At 31.9% G+C, this 19,036-nt stretch overlaps 1 protein-coding gene and 1 long non-coding RNA gene across 5 annotated transcripts in view; one reads left to right on the forward strand and one right to left on the reverse strand.

Annotated features, from left to right (window-relative positions):
* The window catches only part of LOC143071239 (vitamin D3 receptor-like), a 148,699-nt gene that overhangs the window by 52,849 nt on the left and 76,814 nt on the right, over nucleotides 1-19,036 (reverse strand). The window contains exon 1 of one of the 4 annotated variants that reach the window (XM_076245435.1): nucleotides 3,506-4,334. The exons of the other annotated variants lie outside the window; for them this stretch is intronic. Coding sequence (XP_076101550.1) covers nucleotides 3,506-3,520 — 15 coding nt within the window. The 5' untranslated portion in view covers nucleotides 3,521-4,334. Of the gene's footprint in view, nucleotides 1-3,505; nucleotides 4,335-19,036 lie in introns of those variants that run through there. 4 annotated transcript variants of the gene reach the window in all.
* Nucleotides 1-19,036, forward strand: part of LOC143071242 (uncharacterized) — a 53,076-nt gene that overhangs the window by 26,803 nt on the left and 7,237 nt on the right. Inside the window, exons 3-4 of the long non-coding RNA XR_012976831.1 lie at nucleotides 1,873-1,972; nucleotides 11,082-11,251. This is a non-coding gene — a long non-coding RNA (uncharacterized LOC143071242). The remainder of the gene's footprint in view (nucleotides 1-1,872; nucleotides 1,973-11,081; nucleotides 11,252-19,036) is intronic.

The following is a 19,036-nucleotide window of genomic DNA, read 5'->3' on the forward strand; positions in this document are numbered from 1 at the left end:
CAATGTAAGGCTTTGTTTGAAGCCCTTGCAATGTTTCATCGTTGCTGTGTATTTTAATTACAAAAATTCTAAATCTAGTCATGTGACTTTGAATAGTTGGAAGCCTGTGAAGACCATGACTTTGATTGCTAACTTTATGTATATGCATTTTCTGTCCTGGTTCTTTTTTTTAATTGCAGGGGAAACTATGAAGTTTGACTTAGACAATTGTTGGTTGATGCACAACATATTTCTTTTTAAAATTTATTGTTTTGTCACAAATCAGGCTTTCTAATTTTTCTCATTTGAATTGTTTTTACATTTGTCATTTTGTAGCTTACTATGATGTATGGGTTTTGTTCATTGTTAAAGGCAGAATGATGACCGATAGTTGTTTACATACGACGTCCTGGATACAGGCATGGAAAAATGTTACAAAATGTGCATTCAAACACTAACCTTTGTTGAGTTTATCTTTACAGTATACCATGTTAATCTTTACAACATATACCACTAACTAGATAGCAGGAGTAAGGGGCGGCAAATACCCATAATGGGAAAGATATTTTTTGATGATTTTAGGGCTAAAATGATATTTTTTATTCATAGAATCTACTGTCTGCTCACCTTCCCCCTTGAATCTTAATGAACTTGAAATTCCCTTCCCCCCTTGAATCCTAAGCTGAGAATCCCTTTCCCCTTAAACTGGATAGTACTTAGAAGAAGAACAAAGAAAGTTTAAATAGCTATACAACTTTACTCATCATGATCCTGTCATAAACATTCACCTCACAATAAATACTATAGCTATAGTCATTTAGTACAATTAAAGGTCAAGGTAGGATTATCATTATAGGTGCCAAGATTTAAAACAAGTTGACTTAGTAAAGTAATAAAGGTGTATAAGGTTCAGAAAATGTATCATAAATAACAAAGATTTTACATTTATGAATACCGATAATAACCAATTCATGCATTATAATCTATTCATATTTCATCCTTTCTGTATTCTAAGTATTTAGTTAAGAAATAATACTTGGTTTAACATATGTGAAAAAGCTGAGACATTCGGCAAAAACTTGTTATCTTGACTTGCATGGTAAAAGTGTGTGCTATTATCACATACCAAAAATAACACAATTCTTTTTAAAGTACACCCGGGTTATTTTAAAATGCATAGATTTCAAATAAACATGTAGGATAAATATAGAAAGTATAAATATCCCTTGATCCTAAGAAAAGTGTATTTTAAGGACTATGGGGTTAAATAAGTTAACACTAATGACTATAACTGGCCTAATAAGGAATCTGAATACTAATTCATTCAAAAGACCTGGACTGAGCAAAATATATATTTGAAGTATTTGGGGCCTTAAACGGCAACCAGCATTAACAAGAGAGGTGTGGTGAGAATCTACATATAATAACCCTAAGGATAGCTGTAGATAACATATAAGAACCAAAGTTAAGGACAAAAGAAATACACATGATTTTTCAATTAAAGTTTCTCCCCATACAGATTGGTAAAAGATGAAAGTAAAATACAAAGAAAAAAATCTATGTTGTGAGCAACATGTGTCTTACTTTCATGCTAAAACAATCACTATAATGTGTTTGTAAATCGTATCTTAATACATGTGCAATGTGTAGGAATAATATGACTGTAGTCGAAACTAATGTAGTATATATAGGAACATGATGAAAGGATTTTCAGCAAAATTAAATTTCCTACTCAATTTCAAAATTACAATAATTTACAACAGTTGAGTTAAATTATGTTTATAATAAAATGGTTGAATCTACTATTCTGTCTTGTGATAATTATATAATTGATTTAAAATTCTTAACAATTCATAAAGCCATTATGATAGTGTTTTCTTTTCTTTTTTAAAGTACTCAGAGGAAGTGTCCCACAGGCAATGGCCCACCACATGTAAAACACCATAATCAATGACAATGGAAAAATAAAACAAACAGCACAGAAAAAGTTGAGGTAAATATTCAGGTATGGGCTGTATTATATCAATGGAACAAGTCTGCCCTGTCTATGGGGGAGTTCCACAACTTCAGACAAGTATGAATACACCTGATTCAACTAATTGGTGTGTATCTATATTGATTAAATGGAATATCTGACTTCTATACAATACACACACAGAATGTAAACATAGATACAAAGAAAAGATTAAATATGTAAACAAGTGCTCAATCTTACTTGGCCCACATATCTCTCTACTCACTGTTGGTGTTTACATTTGTCGATCTTTACTGGAAAATTAAATTTCAAAGGGAAAAAGGTGTATTTTTCTCCTTGTATCATTATCTATGGATGAAAGGTGGTTTGTCTGAGTTTTACATTAGGAAAAACCAAAACGAAAACATTGTTGTATCTTGGGGTATAAAATTGATACTGTTAAATTTTCCCAATCTGAATTCTTGTAACTGGCTGACATTTTCTCTGGAAACCATCAATGTTTCTAACTACGTTGGTTTTTGTTTTAAAATAATCACAAATAAAAAGTCAAATATATATGTGTAAAAATTCTTCATTTGATGGAGGGGGATTTCCGCAATGAAAGTTTCTATTTCTTAAGAAACTGTTTTTTTTTTATTTTTGATTGGTTTATAGTTGCTAATTTGATACCAATTGAATGACTACAAAATTAAGTGTTAGTTATTTAAGAAGTTGAGTTGTAATACTTAGTATGATCATTCTACTAGATGGTCATTTAGAGAGGATATAATATTATTATTTTTTCATTTTGCAATATTTTAGTATCTTGTGTTAATTTAATGTACAATATTGACTTTGAAATTAATTTTTTTTAAGTACTTCGTTGAAGCTGGGTCTAGTACAAGTTGTTGGTGCTGTGAAAAGAGACATTAAAATTCAGAAATATCATTTATATGTCCTGAATCCAGGTGCAGCTATTATATGATTAATTCATGTATATGTCTTTGAGCTAACACACTTCTTCACACTAATTAATTACTTTAAATTAATTGATTCTACACAACATGAAAACATGCTATAAATTCATTTAACCTGTCAAATTTTCCTTCTTTTAATATGCCCTCAATTTTCATAGGGATAACTTGAGGGTTACTTAACCAAACTGAAAAAAAAACAACCCCAAAACAGCTAGATTTTTTTTTATCTATAAATACATTTGTAAATAACATGTTAATGGGTTTTTATTTTATGAACATTTTAGGACAGGCTAACATCATAAAATGCAAAACTATTGGTTTTCTGTTCTATTTATATCTGATTGATCAAATGTTTTGGTTGTAGAGCAATATCAAATGATAGAATTGTACATTAAAAAGAATTCCATGTGTATGTTCAGTGATGTGAAATGCAGTAATGTTTGTGTTAAAGATAGTGTTAAATTACACATTGAAAACACACATTTTGTAGTAAAAACTACATTTAGATTAGCCACAAAGGTAATGGCCTATGTAGAGGTTATTTCACCTGTTACACAGGTAAAAAGTACAGGTAGAATAACAGTAATTAACTTACATCATTCTCTTTCATTATCCTTCTAAATCTCAATCAATTCATTATGAATTGTTCAAAAAATAAGTCAGTTCAAAGGTGAAATGTTGATGTCCCACATTCTTTACTTACAACAGGAAATAGCTCTTTATAATATAAAGGGAAAGAACTCTACAACTCTCTGTAGATAAATAATGTTTGGGTAATAAATCTGTATCAATTTTCATGCTGGTATCTCATTGTTATACCATGAGCCAGATGCATGCTTTGCATACAGGAATTCTGACCAATATCATTTAACACAATATAGCATACAATCAAAAGAATTAAAATGTTAAAGTGATTAACTGTCCAAGACTTTAAAATGTTTTGGAGATGAAAAAGATGAAAAGCAAAAAATTAAATCTAATTTCAGTGAAAACGCATATGTATGCCTTAAGGGTAGATTATTTATGATAGTAGACAAATTTTTAAAGGAAAATAAAGATTTTCGACTGAGAACTTTTTTCAAACCCTCAACTTTAAAATCACAACTTGGATACATATAGAGTATATTGATATAGGTTCCCACTTCTTGTGATAAACAACTTTCTTAGTAGATAGTAATGTGGGTATATTGTGCGGTAGACAGCATACTGATATCGTTCATTTTCCATTTCTGGAATTTATGTCTGCTAAATTAATAACAGAAAACACATAAATCTCTATAACAGACTAGAAAATAAAAATCAATTCCTGAAAAACAAGTTAAACTTTTTGACATCAGGCTATTTAGATGAAAAGATTAACAATCAGCAGAAACCAAGAACATTAACATAAAAGAGCCTATCACCTATGTCATAGAAATTTCTTCTTTTATGCATCGGAAAACAATTCAATTTTGTAGCAGATTTTCCTATAAATGCCAAAAAGCAAAATAGAAATAAAATTGTAAAAAAGGTTAAACATTTTATCTGACTTCAATAAGTAACAAAATGCATGGCGTCTGCTAAATAGATTAATTTAAAACGTTCAGTGTGATTAATTGTGACAATTCAAAGTGAGGCATGAAAATGAAAGTGATTAAATCGTGTTTAATAAATTGTTGTGGAATAATATCTAGAGTAATATCATAAATGAGCCAGAATAATGACGGAGTGAAGAATGATACAATAATTCATCTGAAATGTTGATTGAATCAGAGATGTCACCAATCCTTTCTTCAACAAGTACCAATTAAATCTCTGGACATCTGAGGTTCATCTTAAACTGTGGATTGCACTGGATTCATTTATTTTCGTGGGTATCAATTGTTGTGGATTGAGGAATACTTGCATGTTCACAAATATTTAATTTCATGATATTGGGAAAATCTGCATTCCAACCTTGCAGCCAATGTTCAGAATGATTATTGTATAAAAAGTATACTTTTATGACATATTTAGCTCCATAATATCCATCTTTACATTCCCCTCACTATCAAAAAGTAGCCATTATCAACTCCCTTTCCCAGTTGATGACCACTGTATTAATTCCCTACCCTGTATTTATTCTGAACACACTTTCATTGGATTAAAATATCCACAATGTAAACTCCCTACCCTAGCCCTTTACAATGAACTCACTTCATTTACTCCCTAGCTGAACCCTTCTTACAACCACAATGTATTAACTCCTATACTATAGCCCTTACAAACAAGCTGTATCAACTCACTTCCATATCCTTATAATACCCATATTGTACAGTTCCCTTATTCAACCTTATCCTAACAATGGTATTATATCAGTAATTGAAGTAACTATTCTCTGTATATTTATAGACCTTTCAATTCCCCATTAGTGACTTACCGGTAATGGTAATTACTTGCGGTAGATTAATGAGGACCTTACAGTTAATTATCACACTGCAGTTTTTATTGTAAATTTACATAATACTTCTGACATTTACAGTGTTTTGTATAATATATCATTAAAGCATGCAGAGATGAAGAATTTATTTGAATGAGACAAAAAAGAAAGGAAATCTTTATTGTAACACATGTAAAATGACATGTATAATTCAATAAAGTATGGTTTTATCTGAGACTTTCATACATGTTTTTGCTGATTATATCGAAGTTACTTAATAGGGTCAAGGTCAACAGATGTTTCCTGTCTTTTTTTTAAATGATTTTTTTTTTGTTTTAAGAGGACAGATTTACTGTGATGAATCAGGAAATTTTTATCTTTATTTTAACACGATTTAGTCAAATTATAAAAAAAAATCTTTAATTTTAATATTTTTTATTGAAAGGATATCTATGAGTAGGCAAACGGTTCGCCATAAGGTTCGCCATAAGGAAAGCTCTCTATGAAAAAAAAACTCAAAACAATCTGATGCCTGTTGATCATATCTATTATTGACTATTGTCACTGGCTGAGGTCTTCTACATGCAGACTTTGTACTTTAAAAACAACAATATTCACCATATACAATGCAGAGTTCTTGAGAAAAGTGGTAGGCATAGGTTTTGACCCTCAAACTTTTTCAAAAGACAGACACAATTTTGGTATTTTGCAAGAGAAATAATAGCGATCACTCATTCCTTTTTGGAGGACCATCAGATTTTCTGGAAGGACCAATCTTGACCCTTTTTTTTTTTAAATCAATTTCAATGAGACTAGATGGAGCTTTCACCCCTGAAAGAGGTTTAGTTGTCCTACAGTAGTGAAGTAACAAATCAAGTGGGGACACACAATTTTTCTTTCTTCCAAACAGCTGTTTTTGAATTGAACGTACTACCCCATATATATGGTAACCATAGTATTTGAATCTTCTGTGGAATACAAAGGAATAAAAATTTGAACTTTGTTGCCAAGTACACAAAAACACTTTACTCAAATAAACCCAGTAACACATACCTTTGTGAAAAAAAATCTACGTATTAAAAGAGATAGATATTATAAAGTAATAAAATGATGCATGTTTTGTATAACTGGTGTGTATGCTCATTTCTATCATTACAGAAGTCATTAAATCGACCAGAAAATTATAATTTTTTGCCTTTAACAAAATAGATTACGATTTTCCAGTTGTACGATGAAAGTTTTGAGTATAAAACGAGAATGCCAGCATTAAATGTTAACTCTAGATACCTGTAGGTATGATCAAATGTATTTTTACCTGTTTCTAAACATAAACAAATTGCTTTTTCTGTTTGGATGATTCACTAAATCAATTTTTATTGAGGCTTAAAATAGGAGGGTTCTTAGCTAACATTGTTAAAAGATTTGAAGTCACAGCTTTCAACTGACACAATATATAAGTGAACCAATGATTTTGTTGCATTTTACAAAAGACTAAATCTTGGTAGCATAATAGTTCTAAAGAAAACAGGGAGATTTACCAATAATGTTTGGTAAAATCTGAAACTTAAATATAAAACAAAAATGTGTAAAAAATTAACATTTAAAATGGTACTAAAAAATTGAATGGAATATTTCAACTATTTATCATTCTCTCAGTATGGTATCTACCTATAAGCAAACTTGGATTCTGGCGCAAAGTATCAAATCATTTTTATGCAATGTTATACAATTCTTATACAACTATTTTAAAAAAAATTCTGTTAAAAAATCTATTTTAATGAAGGTAAATAGAACTTATCAATATTTTTTTGGGAAACTTGATTACAGAGATATATCTTAGCTTCTGTGAAGCAAGACCCTAGACATCAGTTTGATGGACTGTCACATTACTGTATATGGGAGTGGATATCACTAAACTCATCTAATCAAAATGTACTGTTCAAACAGTACAATAAATAACTACATATCAACAGTCATTTACAACTAAAAGTGCAACAGACCAAAAGGTTCCATTAAAGAAATTGTGTATAAAAAGACACCCTCCCAAAAAAAAAAACTGTAATGAAACCCCTCATCCTAAAAAAACCAGTAAATGTACAAAAAAAAATACCCACTTCCTAAATCCCAATTTTGACAAATGGTTTAAAATGTCATCAAAACAGCCATCTCTAAATAATGAGTGATTCAACAAGTCAAATTGATGAAAATGATTCAACATGTTGGACAATCCTTAAAATATTATGTAAAAATGGTTATAAATTACCTAAAAGTATCTCTTCTCTCAAACTTAAAAATAAAAGAAACCCTGACTAACACAAATAAATGGGTCAGTGTGGCTTTATGATTATCTGTTTCCAAGTTTAATAGCAAATGATTTTTAAAAGGGGGGTTCCCAACACAGGATAAAAGGGGGAGGATTCCAACAATATGTCCCCATTCAAATGCATTAACTGTAAAAAAAAAAAAAAGGAGAGAGGGGGGTGTTGCAACCCATTTTAGGAAATGTTCAATATGTCCTAATAGAAAGTTAATCTCCAAAATGTGAGAAATAGGTCAACATGCTTACTAAACAGCCCATGTCCAGATTAGAGTGACCAATATTAAATAGGTATATGTACTGAGATGAACCTATCAGACAGGAATCCTTTATGATAAGATAACTTTTGATATACAGATTAGACACATAAGGTAAACAAAGGTAAATCAATGATTAACATATTGTTCTATCTGTCAAAAACCTTGAAAACTAAACTTTTTAAAGTAAATACTGGCGATAAAGCATACACATCTATAGTACAAGATCAATGAGTAACAATATTGTTAATTTAAAGCATGACTTTTCTAGTGACATGATGAACCAATTAAATAAATGTGTACTGAAATTAACAGAAATAAATGGGTATTATTATATAGTTATATTGAGGGTCCTTGGTGGCCAGTGATCTAAGTAGTTCATCAACTGTGTAACTAGCCTTTAAACACGGCTGAGGTTGTGAGTATGAGCCCCGCACATGGCAGCTGAATTCCCTCAAATATCATTTGACCAGGTTTACTAGTTTTCCTGCCTAAGGTCAGGGATCTTAATCGGGTATTTAAGCTTCCATCATCTTCCCCAAAATATCTGGATGCTAAAAAATAGCCATAAGTGCTGAAAGAGGCATTAAACACTAAAGGGTCAATCAATTAATCTTAAAAGATACAACTAAACACCACTACCAACTTCACTTCTTTTCTTTTTTGAATCGAAATAAAGCTCAAAATATGGTAAAAACACTTGCTTTGTAATGTTATTTCAAATGCTCTCTTAAACACTGATTTGAGTATACATTTTGCCATATTAAAAGGATGGCCTTCTGATGAGGACATTGGTTAACATTGAATGATTCTTAAAAGACTGTGCATATTATTATCTATTAGGAAATATTACCACGCTTTCAACACATAGACTTCTATAATGAAGACTAAATTAAGTATCACCTTTGTGTGTCCACAACATTATACAAATGGCTAATATATATTGATCAGCTTATAAAACAACTCAAAATGACATCAATTCAGTAAATCGGTGTTTCTAGTGTCTAATTCACTACTGAAAAAAATAATACATTTATATAAATGTAACATGCAATTATTGAAAGATTAAAAACTAATTTCTATACTGTATTGTATAACATAAGCTTTTCCATCATAACTTTACTTATTTTTCATCAATTTATTGATAAATGGAAGCATTGAATGTGAGAAAAAGTATATCCCTTATCTATTTATACAGAAAATGAAACCTCTAAATCAGTTAAAAGCATTGCATAATTCAAACTTGGAAGTCTTCAGACTTTTTTTGTTTCTCTAACATAACATTTTTTATCTTTTTCTGACAGATGTCTGGTTTTGAAATTTGAACTTTTACATAAATGTGTGTCAACGAGTATTAAAACCCTTCATGGTTCCCCTTCATAATCCTAAGATTATCTCCTATACATCAAAACCATAGAGAATTCATTTCCCTGGAAGGTTATGAATTATATTTATGAAAATATGACAGCAAGTTTTCCACCGTTTTGCTCTCCCTTTATCTGCAGGGTAATATGTAGAACAAACACTTTTAACATATAAATAACATCAAAAAGATGCACACACATTTTGTAATTTGAAATGTTTTCTCCTGTGAAACGTCTTATTCAAAGCCAAATTATTGGAATAGACTTTTGAACCTAATAACAGTTTCTTTGAGTAATTGAATGTCAACGAGATGTTAACAACAAAATAACTGCTGCAAAGTGGTGACAAGACAAAATATATGGAAAACAAGAAATGGTCAAAAGGTGCAACTATCAAATCTAAATGTTAAAATATATTAAAGAAGAGAATGTCCGTGGGGCCTAGATCAGGTCCAACTTGTAATAATGTACAAGTCAATTTCTGACGTTTGATCTCTTTGAAACTTAATGGCATTTGTTTTTGTATGTTGTCTGATGTTCAAGTGTGGAAATGGCAAATTTACCATTTTTTTTAATTTTCAAAAGGGTATATTATAACTCAAGAATGGTAAAAAGTGAGACCCGCCAAATTCAAACACGATAGCTGACTGTTTGGTGGTAATATACATTGGGTATTAAAGGGTCAGAACATTTGGTTGCAGTATTGGTGAATAAGAGTGTGGAAACAGCAAATTAAGCATTTTTTCATTAACCTCAATCTTCCTTAGGAGTTTTTAAGTACATGAATACTTGTTGCCATCCCTAATCATTATACAGTGTCACACTCAATTTCTCCGCCACTTTCTCACAATTCTAAATAAGGACCAATTACCTTTCTCTACCAGATATTTGTCTTCCCTTAACAGGCCATTGACACCAGTAAAATATAAATACATTGGTTATTATGTCAATCTATTTATTGTGAAAAACGAATCAATATTAAAAGTCAACATCACAAATCAAAAAAGCTCCTTCAATAGTTACAACTTCTTCCTAGGGGAGTTGGCTGCTCAAAAGCATACATTTGGGAAAACAATACAAAACATTTATATATAATTGAAAATCTGGTTCTAATATTAGAATACAAATGTTTTATCAGTAATTAAGAAAACATCAATCGTTTTCAAAATATATAATGTGCCCATCATAACGAAACATATTTAACAGGATCCTCCAGACTGAAATTAACATATGAAAAGCAGAAGTGATCTAGCGTGGAATAGATTTTAATTTAAAAACAGTGGGATCTCATACCAAAGACTTGAATGTTTTGTTTGGATTGTAACCAAACGAAAAATTATATCACTGCAAGTTATGTTACATCTTTGTTGTGCTAGGTACATAATATTCTATTTGAAGACTAGTATCCTGTAGAATATCATACTGAGGTCAATCAGTTTCGAGTAAATATCATAATCCAGCATTTTTCAGGTACACTATCTACCGTTCCCACATAAAATAAGTGCAAAGTGTCAGTCAAGACACCAGGTCTTAAGTACCGTACACATTATTACTTTAATTTGACAACAGAACTGCCAAATCTAATGACAAAAAATCAACTATTATACTCATTGTCTATAACTTTGTAGTATGTAATCATAGACAACCACAAAATGATAGAGTGATCAAGTCTATTTGTTTGTTTGTTTGCTGAGGACCTAAGACGAGTAATATTTGAACTGAATATTGCTAAGGAAAAGTACTGATTCTGCTAAATAGTATTTTGAGTGTTTGAAGTTTTTACCAATAATTTGGGGTGAATAACAATTATTACTCACTATATGTATTCTTTGCAGCCTTCATCAGCCAACACAAAAGACAATAGTACATCCCACTTAAAAGTACTTTAGAAGACGCAGTACTTTTATAACTGTCATACAAATGAACCTCCAGATCTGAGGCAGAGTTGAAAATGCCAAATGAACCTATAACAATGAAGCCTAGGTGAAAAAAAATCATAATTTAGGTGAGAGCTATTCCAAAATGGGTAATATTAAATCTATTGGTAAAGCTTAGTCCAAGAATATTATACAGTTTGTAGAATAAGCTGTTTAGTTTTCTTATCTGTTTAATATAATAATTTGTCAAGTCTAAAGTCACATGTATAGTTACTTTGACAAATTTGATTCAATATACATGGTATTGCCAGGTTTCACAAAAACAGTGACACAAGAAGTGATTTACTTCACTGTTTAACAAGTTAATTCTAAACAACAGCGATTTCTGGGGTTAACTTTTTACACAATCAGAAGTGTCAGTTGCTTCTTAGGCAACATTGTGATTTCTCTCACCGTTCCCGCACTCTTAAATAAGACAATGTGAAACTAGAAAATAAATTGTAAATTTATCTTCTATAGATTTTTCATGTTTTAAAATATGTTACCAAATCAAGTCTACTTATTAACCTTGTCTATGGATTTTTCTAGTTTCAATATATGTTACAAAAACAAGACTATATTTATAAATCTAAAACTCTGCTCAATGAACCATATCATTAATCATTGAAGCCTGATATACTGTAGGTCATGCTGTCTTATTTAAACTGAAATCTTTTAACAGTAAGTGATCTGGGAAATATGATAATGAAAACAGTCATGGTATTAGCATGCAATAAAATCATTTTTTTCATCAACTTAAAAGTGCTGGTTTATATTGCATAACATTCTTCAAATTTTTTCACTTATATCTAATTTTTCATACAGATATGCTATGTCTCAATCATCCAGGTAGTTTTAGCATTGAAATATAAGGTGCCAGACTGTCCTAAACTTTACTAAGTACAGATAACTTATTCATCAAGTATAGGTATACTACCTGGGTTAGACGAGGGCATGTTTTGGGATTCATTACAAGGCCAATGACATTCCTTTAGCTTGTTGGTGTCCCCTCCATTATAAAGGCAGTGACATTAATTTAGCTTGTTGGTGTCTTAATTATTACAAGGCCCCGTGGTGTTCCATTCGTTACAAAGCAAGTGACATTCATTTAGCTTGTTGGTGTCCCCTCCATTATAAAGGCAGTGACATTAATTTATCTTGTTGGTGTCTTAATTATTACAAGGCCTGTGGTGTTCCCTCCATTATAAAGGCAGTGACATTAATTTATCTTGTTGGTGTCTTAATTATTACAAGGCCTGTGGTGTTCCCTTCATTATAAAGCTAGTGGCATTCATTTAGCGTGTTGGTGTCTTAATTATTACAAGGCCTGTGGTGTTCCCTTCATTATAAAGCTAGTGGCATTCATTTAGCTTGTTGGTGTCCTCTTTATTTCAAGGCCTGTGGTGTCCCCTTCATTATAAAGTTAGTGGCATTCATTTAGCTTGTTGGTGTCCTCTTCATTACAAGGCCTGTGGTGTCCCCTTCATTATAAAGATAGTGGCATTCATTTAGCTTGTTAGTGTCCTCTTTATTACAAGGCCTGTGGTGTCCCCTCCATTATAAAGTTAGTGGCATTCATTTAGCTTGTTGGTGTCCTCTTTATTACAAGGCCTGTGGTGTCCCCTTCATTATAAAGCTAGTGCCATTCATTTAGCTTGTTGGTGTCCTCTTTATTACAAGGCCTGTGGTGTCCCCTTCATTATAAACCTAGTGGCATTCATTTAGCTTGTTGGTGTCCTCTTTATTACAAGGCCTGTGGTGTCCCCTTCATTATAAAGCTAGTGCCATTCATTTAGCTTGTTGGTGTCCTCTTTATTACAAGGCCTGTGGTGTCCCCTTCATTATAAACCTAGTGGCATTCATTTAGCTTGTTGGTGTCCCCTCCATTATAAAGGCAGTGACATTAATTTATCTTGTTGGTGTCTTAATTATTACAAGGCCTGTGGTGTTCCCTTCATTATAAAGCTAGTGGCATTCATTTAGCGTGTTGGTGTCTTAATTATTACAAGGCCTGTGGTGTTCCCTTCATTATAAAGCTAGTGGCATTCATTTAGCTTGTTGGTGTCCTCTTTATTTCAAGGCCTGTGGTGTCCCCTTCATTATAAAGTTAGTGGCATTCATTTAGCTTGTTGGTGTCCTCTTCATTACAAGGCCTGTGGTGTCCCCTTCATTATAAAGATAGTGGCATTCATTTAGCTTGTTAGTGTCCTCTTTATTACAAGGCCTGTGGTGTCCCCTTCATTATAAAGTTAGTGGCATTCATTTAGCTTGTTGGTGTCCTCTTTATTACAAGGCCTGTGGTGTCCCTTCATTATAAAGCTAGTGCCATTCATTTAGCTTGTTGGTGTCCTCTTTATTACAAGGCCTGTGGTGTCCCCTTCATTATAAAGTTAGTGCCATTCATTTAGCTTGTTGGTGTTTTAACAGTTTCCCTCCATTATAAGGCGAATGACATTTATTTAGTTTGCTAGTGTACCCTCCATTACAAGGCCAATGGCATTCATTTAGCTTGTTGGTGTTTCCCTACATTACAAGGCCAATGACTTTCAATTAGCTAATGGGTATTTCCCTCCATTACAAGGCCAATGGCATTCATTTAGCTTGTTGGTGTTTCCCTACATTACAAGGCCAATGACTTTCAATTAGCTAATTGGTATTTCCCTCCATTACATGGCCACTGACAGGGGCGTAGCTAGAAAGAAACAATGTGCAAGCAACTAAAAAATTTTTGGGACCCTTTTATGCAGAAAAATGTTTTCTTTTCCAGTTTTCTGTCATAGGACGGTTAAAAGAGGAGCTATATGTAGATAGGACTTATAAAAAAATTATGAATGTAAAACTATTAAAAAATCTTCTGAATAGAGTAATACATAAACAACACATATTTGTGATACAGAATTTACTCAAAATTGTCCAAAATCTGCTCTTCGGGTCAAGGCAGAAACAAACTTCTCTATTACTTTAATTGTCAATATTCACACTGAAATACCAATGAATATGCAGCAATGCTAGTGACTGTAGTCGTTCATTGTTGATCATACATTTGTTTTCAACATACGCAAAAAATAATGAGACTTTCCAATACTGTTTTGGCGTGTTTACAGGGTGATTGGCTCTGGTAGTCTGTCGACCACATCGCCTCGGCATATTTTCAACGATATCGAAGGGTTCTGATAATTCTAATGCCGATTGGTACATCTCATTCCAAACCGATGAACCGTACACTGTAAAATGTGCTCCAAAAACTACATGTCTTAGACTGAGTATTACAAATTCAAATCTTGTAAAAGATACAAGTTGCTGTTCGATTTTGTCATAATCTCCAATAACACTTTTATTTTGAAACCAAATGCCGTTATTTAATGATATTTCATCAATTAAAAAGTGACAACATAGGTGTTTCCTTTATCATTTAATCTAAAAATTTTTATTTTGCCATTTTTTTTTTTGCATGCTGAATCGATGTGCACGCAACTGCGTGTTGTGTTAGCGTATAGGGAGCTACACGCCTGACTGACATTCATTTTGTTAGTTGGTGTTTCCCTCAATAACATGGCCAATAACATTTACAGTTTCCTCCATTACAAGGCCACTGACATTCATTTAGCTAGTTGGTGTTTCCCTCCATTTCAAGGCCAATGGCATTCATTATTAAGTAAGTTGGTGTTTTCCTCCATTTCAAGGCCAATGACATTCATTTTGCTAGTCAGTGTTTTCCTCTATTATCAGGCCAATAGCATTCAATTAGCTAGTCGGTGTTTTCCTCAATTACAAGGCAACTGATATTCATTTAGCTAGTTGGTGTTTCTCTCAATATCAAGGCCAATGACGTTCATTAAGTCAGTTGGTGTTTCAATCCATTACATGGCCAATAACCTTTATTTAGCCAGTCTGTGTTTTCCTCCATTATTAGGCCACTGACATTCATTTAGCTAGTTGGTGTTTCCCTCCATTTCAAGGCCACTGACATTCATTAAGTTAGTTGGGGTTTTCCTCCATTATTAGGCCACTGACATTCATTTAGCTTGTTGGCGTTTCCCTCAATCACAAGGCCAATGACGTTCATTAAGTCAGTTGGTGTTTCAATCCATTACATGGCCAATAACCTTTATTTAGCCAGTCTGTGTTTTCCTCCATTATTAGGCCACTGACATTCATTTAGCTAGTTGGTGTTTCCCTCCATTTCAAGGCCACTGACATTCATTTAGCTAGCGGATATTTCCCTCCAAACTTAGTATTGATGGCAGTTATAGTGTTTTTAATTGGTTCAAAACTTTGTCTTTACTTAAGGCTATTTACAATTTGACAAATAGTAAATAAATTTCCTGTATCTGTTTTCATAGAACTAATGTAGATCTCTATATGTTTTTTGTTGTTACTTTTTTGTATATAGACAGACACATGTACTGCAATTCACTGATATAAAGTACAAATGAAATCAGTTAAAATCCTGACTGATTCGAAATCTTAGCACATGAACTTTTAAATGATTTATGCCTATTTATAACAAGTGAAACTTCAGTATCGCCTTTTAACAAAGTTATTAATATTCCTTAACCACTGAATTTACTACATGCATTTACATTTAAATTTCATAGATTATCCATTACTAATGTTGTTTATTGGAAAGACCTATTATTTACATCTATAAAAAAGTCAAGTACTTTTAACAGCCAAGGACTCATTTTTGATAACTTCACAAGGCTGAAACCCTTATAGTGAAGAGCTTGGTCAATGGTCTACTGAAAGTTACATATATAGACATACTGTAGCTCTTACATCATTCAATGTTCAATGATTACTTTTAAATGTTGTAACATACAGTACCAATCAACTATTTTTGAGAAGTTTTTATTTTTTGTAATTGATACTCTTCAAGTCTAAACTATTACACATTTTCAAATAATGGTGCGCTCCTGTTCCAAAGCTATCAGAAGCTCATTCAAATATTACCAAAAAACATCTTAAACAACACCAGAAGATAAATTAAAATAATTATCAAGGTAACCAGTCATACTTACTCAAATGTTGTATTTAATTGGATGACTGCAATGGTGAGTGAAAATTTTAGCAAAACCAAACCTATTCATGAGTGCAAAGTAGGTTATAGTGACTCAATTTTTGCTTCAATAATGTGATATTCTCTGCTAGAAAACTGTTGTAATGAAAATCATTAATACACTACTGTAGGTTTCTAAGGATTGGACATGAATATAAAACATTTTATCCCTCTAGGGTGTAAAAAAGATCACACTGACCTATACAGTGCAGATCTAGAACTTTTTATAGGGGGGGGGACCCATTGACTGACCTAAAAGGGAGGGGGCAACTCCAGTCATGCTAAAGTGATTCCCTAAAAAAGCAACAAAATATTTTCCTCAAAAGGGGGCCCACCTCCAAGACCCCCTTCTGGACCCACCTATGCCAAATATTGCTTTTCAGTTTTGTATTTTATAAGACAGTTGTAGTGGTAAAGAAATATTGATATACATGGCTTTTCCTGGCCTGTACATGGTAATTGCAATACACAATTAATGAAAATTTTATTTACAAAATATTAAAGGTTGTTCATTATCTTTTTAAAACATTAAGTTGATTAATTAAGATGAATAAGGTAACCTTAGAAATAAAATGAGGTTACTTTTGAGTGACTTAGATACATCGATGTTTGGTGGTTCTGAAAGGAGTTGTAATTGAATAAATTAACTTTCATAGTACGTTTTATGGAATTATTTCACTCCTTTTCAAGAGCATCATTGTTTGTAGTTAAGATGACATTATTGTTGACATTAGTTTCTTCTTCATGGTATTCATGCTTGTCAAAGAATGGCTAAATTTATAAGGTATTCTTTGATTCTATTTGACACAATTCGGATGGCTGTGGAGAAATGCTACAACATTAGGGTTTAATATCACAGCATAATTATGTTGCTGATCACCAAAAATACACTAGATATCAACCAATCAAAATGCAGGATACTTATATAAGGTATAATTAGTGTATAAATGTTTTATCTTGTTGTATCAGCACTGTCATATCAATAAATTGTTCTTTTGAGAATCCATATAAACAGATATGTAATTAAATGTCAAAACCATTGTTCCACGATTCCATTTAAGACGTCATAATGTGTTTTTTTTATATATTTATAAAAACTTCAGACATTTAATTCCTTCAGAAAAAAAAAATTGTAATACGACTAGTCTTGCTTTACAAGATATTAAAGATGTAGAACTGAAAGGCTTCAGGAAACAGCATTTATGATGACGTGCGTAGTCAATAAGCCTTTAGAGAACTAACCAAATAAATTCAAATTAAATTTACCAAGATCTAACTTGCATACAACTTTAAATTTTGTTACATGCTTAGGAATACTAACAAGATTTTAAAACTGATTTCAAAAGTTTGATTTAATTACAAGTTGTATGTTTCTTTGGATGAAACCTATTAGAGTATAATCATGTTAATCCATGCGGCAGCAAAGATATTTTAAGGATTTTAAAAGTCAAGCGACCATGACCAATGTAAATTGTAACTTGTCAAGCTGTTTTGAAAAAAACACTTCATTTATGATAATGGCGATTAAGGTGAGAAAAATTACAGCTTGTAAACGCATCAATAGCCCTGTTGAAATTGATCAGACATAACCGTCATGTAAATTACTACACTTGATGTATAATCATAGTTTATAACACACAACTAGTCACATTTCAACACACACTTAAGAAAATGTAAATAAATAAGATATAATTTATATACACATTTTGTAATTGGCTATGATTTAATAATCTTTACAGAATTTGTTTAGATACTGCTATAAATAGAATCGGGATACAGTTACAGTCAGGGAGAATAACATTTGATTTTTTGTGCAGGGCTTATTTAAGGGGCATAAGGACCTTTAACATTAATTCTGATTAGAGAAATTTGATTTGTAGGAATTCTGACATTAGCTAGTTCAACTGTTTCAAAATTAATGAATTAATGATTTCCTTATATAGATACAAGAATATGTGGTTTGAGTGCCAATGAGATATCTCTCCATCCAAGTCACAATTTGTAAAAGTAAACCATGATAGATTAAAGTACAGCCTTCAACATAGAGCCTTGGGTCACACTAAGAACAGCAACCTTTAAGTGCCCTCAAAATGACTAGTGTAAAATCATTCAAAAAGGAAAACCCACTGTATAATCTATATAAGAAAAACAAGAAACGAGGAACTCTTTAAGAACCACATCGACAAATGATAACCAATGAACAATAGGTCCTGTCTTAAGACAGTTGCAAACAAATGCAGCGAGTTTAAAACATTTTAACAGGCACCAAGCCTCACTCAACCTGAAACCGTAGTATGACTTTACAACATAGAAAGACACTATAAAATATCAATTGAAAACTTCAACAGAAAGACATATTAACAAAACCAGTAAACATACACTGAACAAATAAACTTGATCTAATGACACAATATAAATATGTTCAATAGTAAAAAATAACCCCTCAACCTCCAACCCCTTCAAGTGCTGTACCTAAATTAGTACTTAATGACCAAATATAAATGGTCATATTTCAATCTGAAACAAAGTTTGTGTTAATTGGCTTACAGTAATGTGTTATATCCCCCCTATTTTTGTTATTATTAAACAATACAATAAGGCCAAATTACTTGAGATACTTATTAGAACCTGTTGGTTAGACAGTAATGGGGGCAACAAATGACCATGCTACTTATATGGGAGGGCATGAGAAAAAAGTATGCCTGACAGATTAGAACTTCAAGTTTACAATACATTTTGACAAGAAATAACTCGTAGATTTTATAGGATGTAATTACCACTTTAAGGAAAGCATCCTGTCCATGTACTAACACAG

This window comes from Mytilus galloprovincialis, chromosome 4, assembly GCF_965363235.1.
Source record: "Mytilus galloprovincialis chromosome 4, xbMytGall1.hap1.1, whole genome shotgun sequence".
Lineage (NCBI taxonomy): Eukaryota > Metazoa > Mollusca > Bivalvia > Mytilida > Mytilidae > Mytilus > Mytilus galloprovincialis.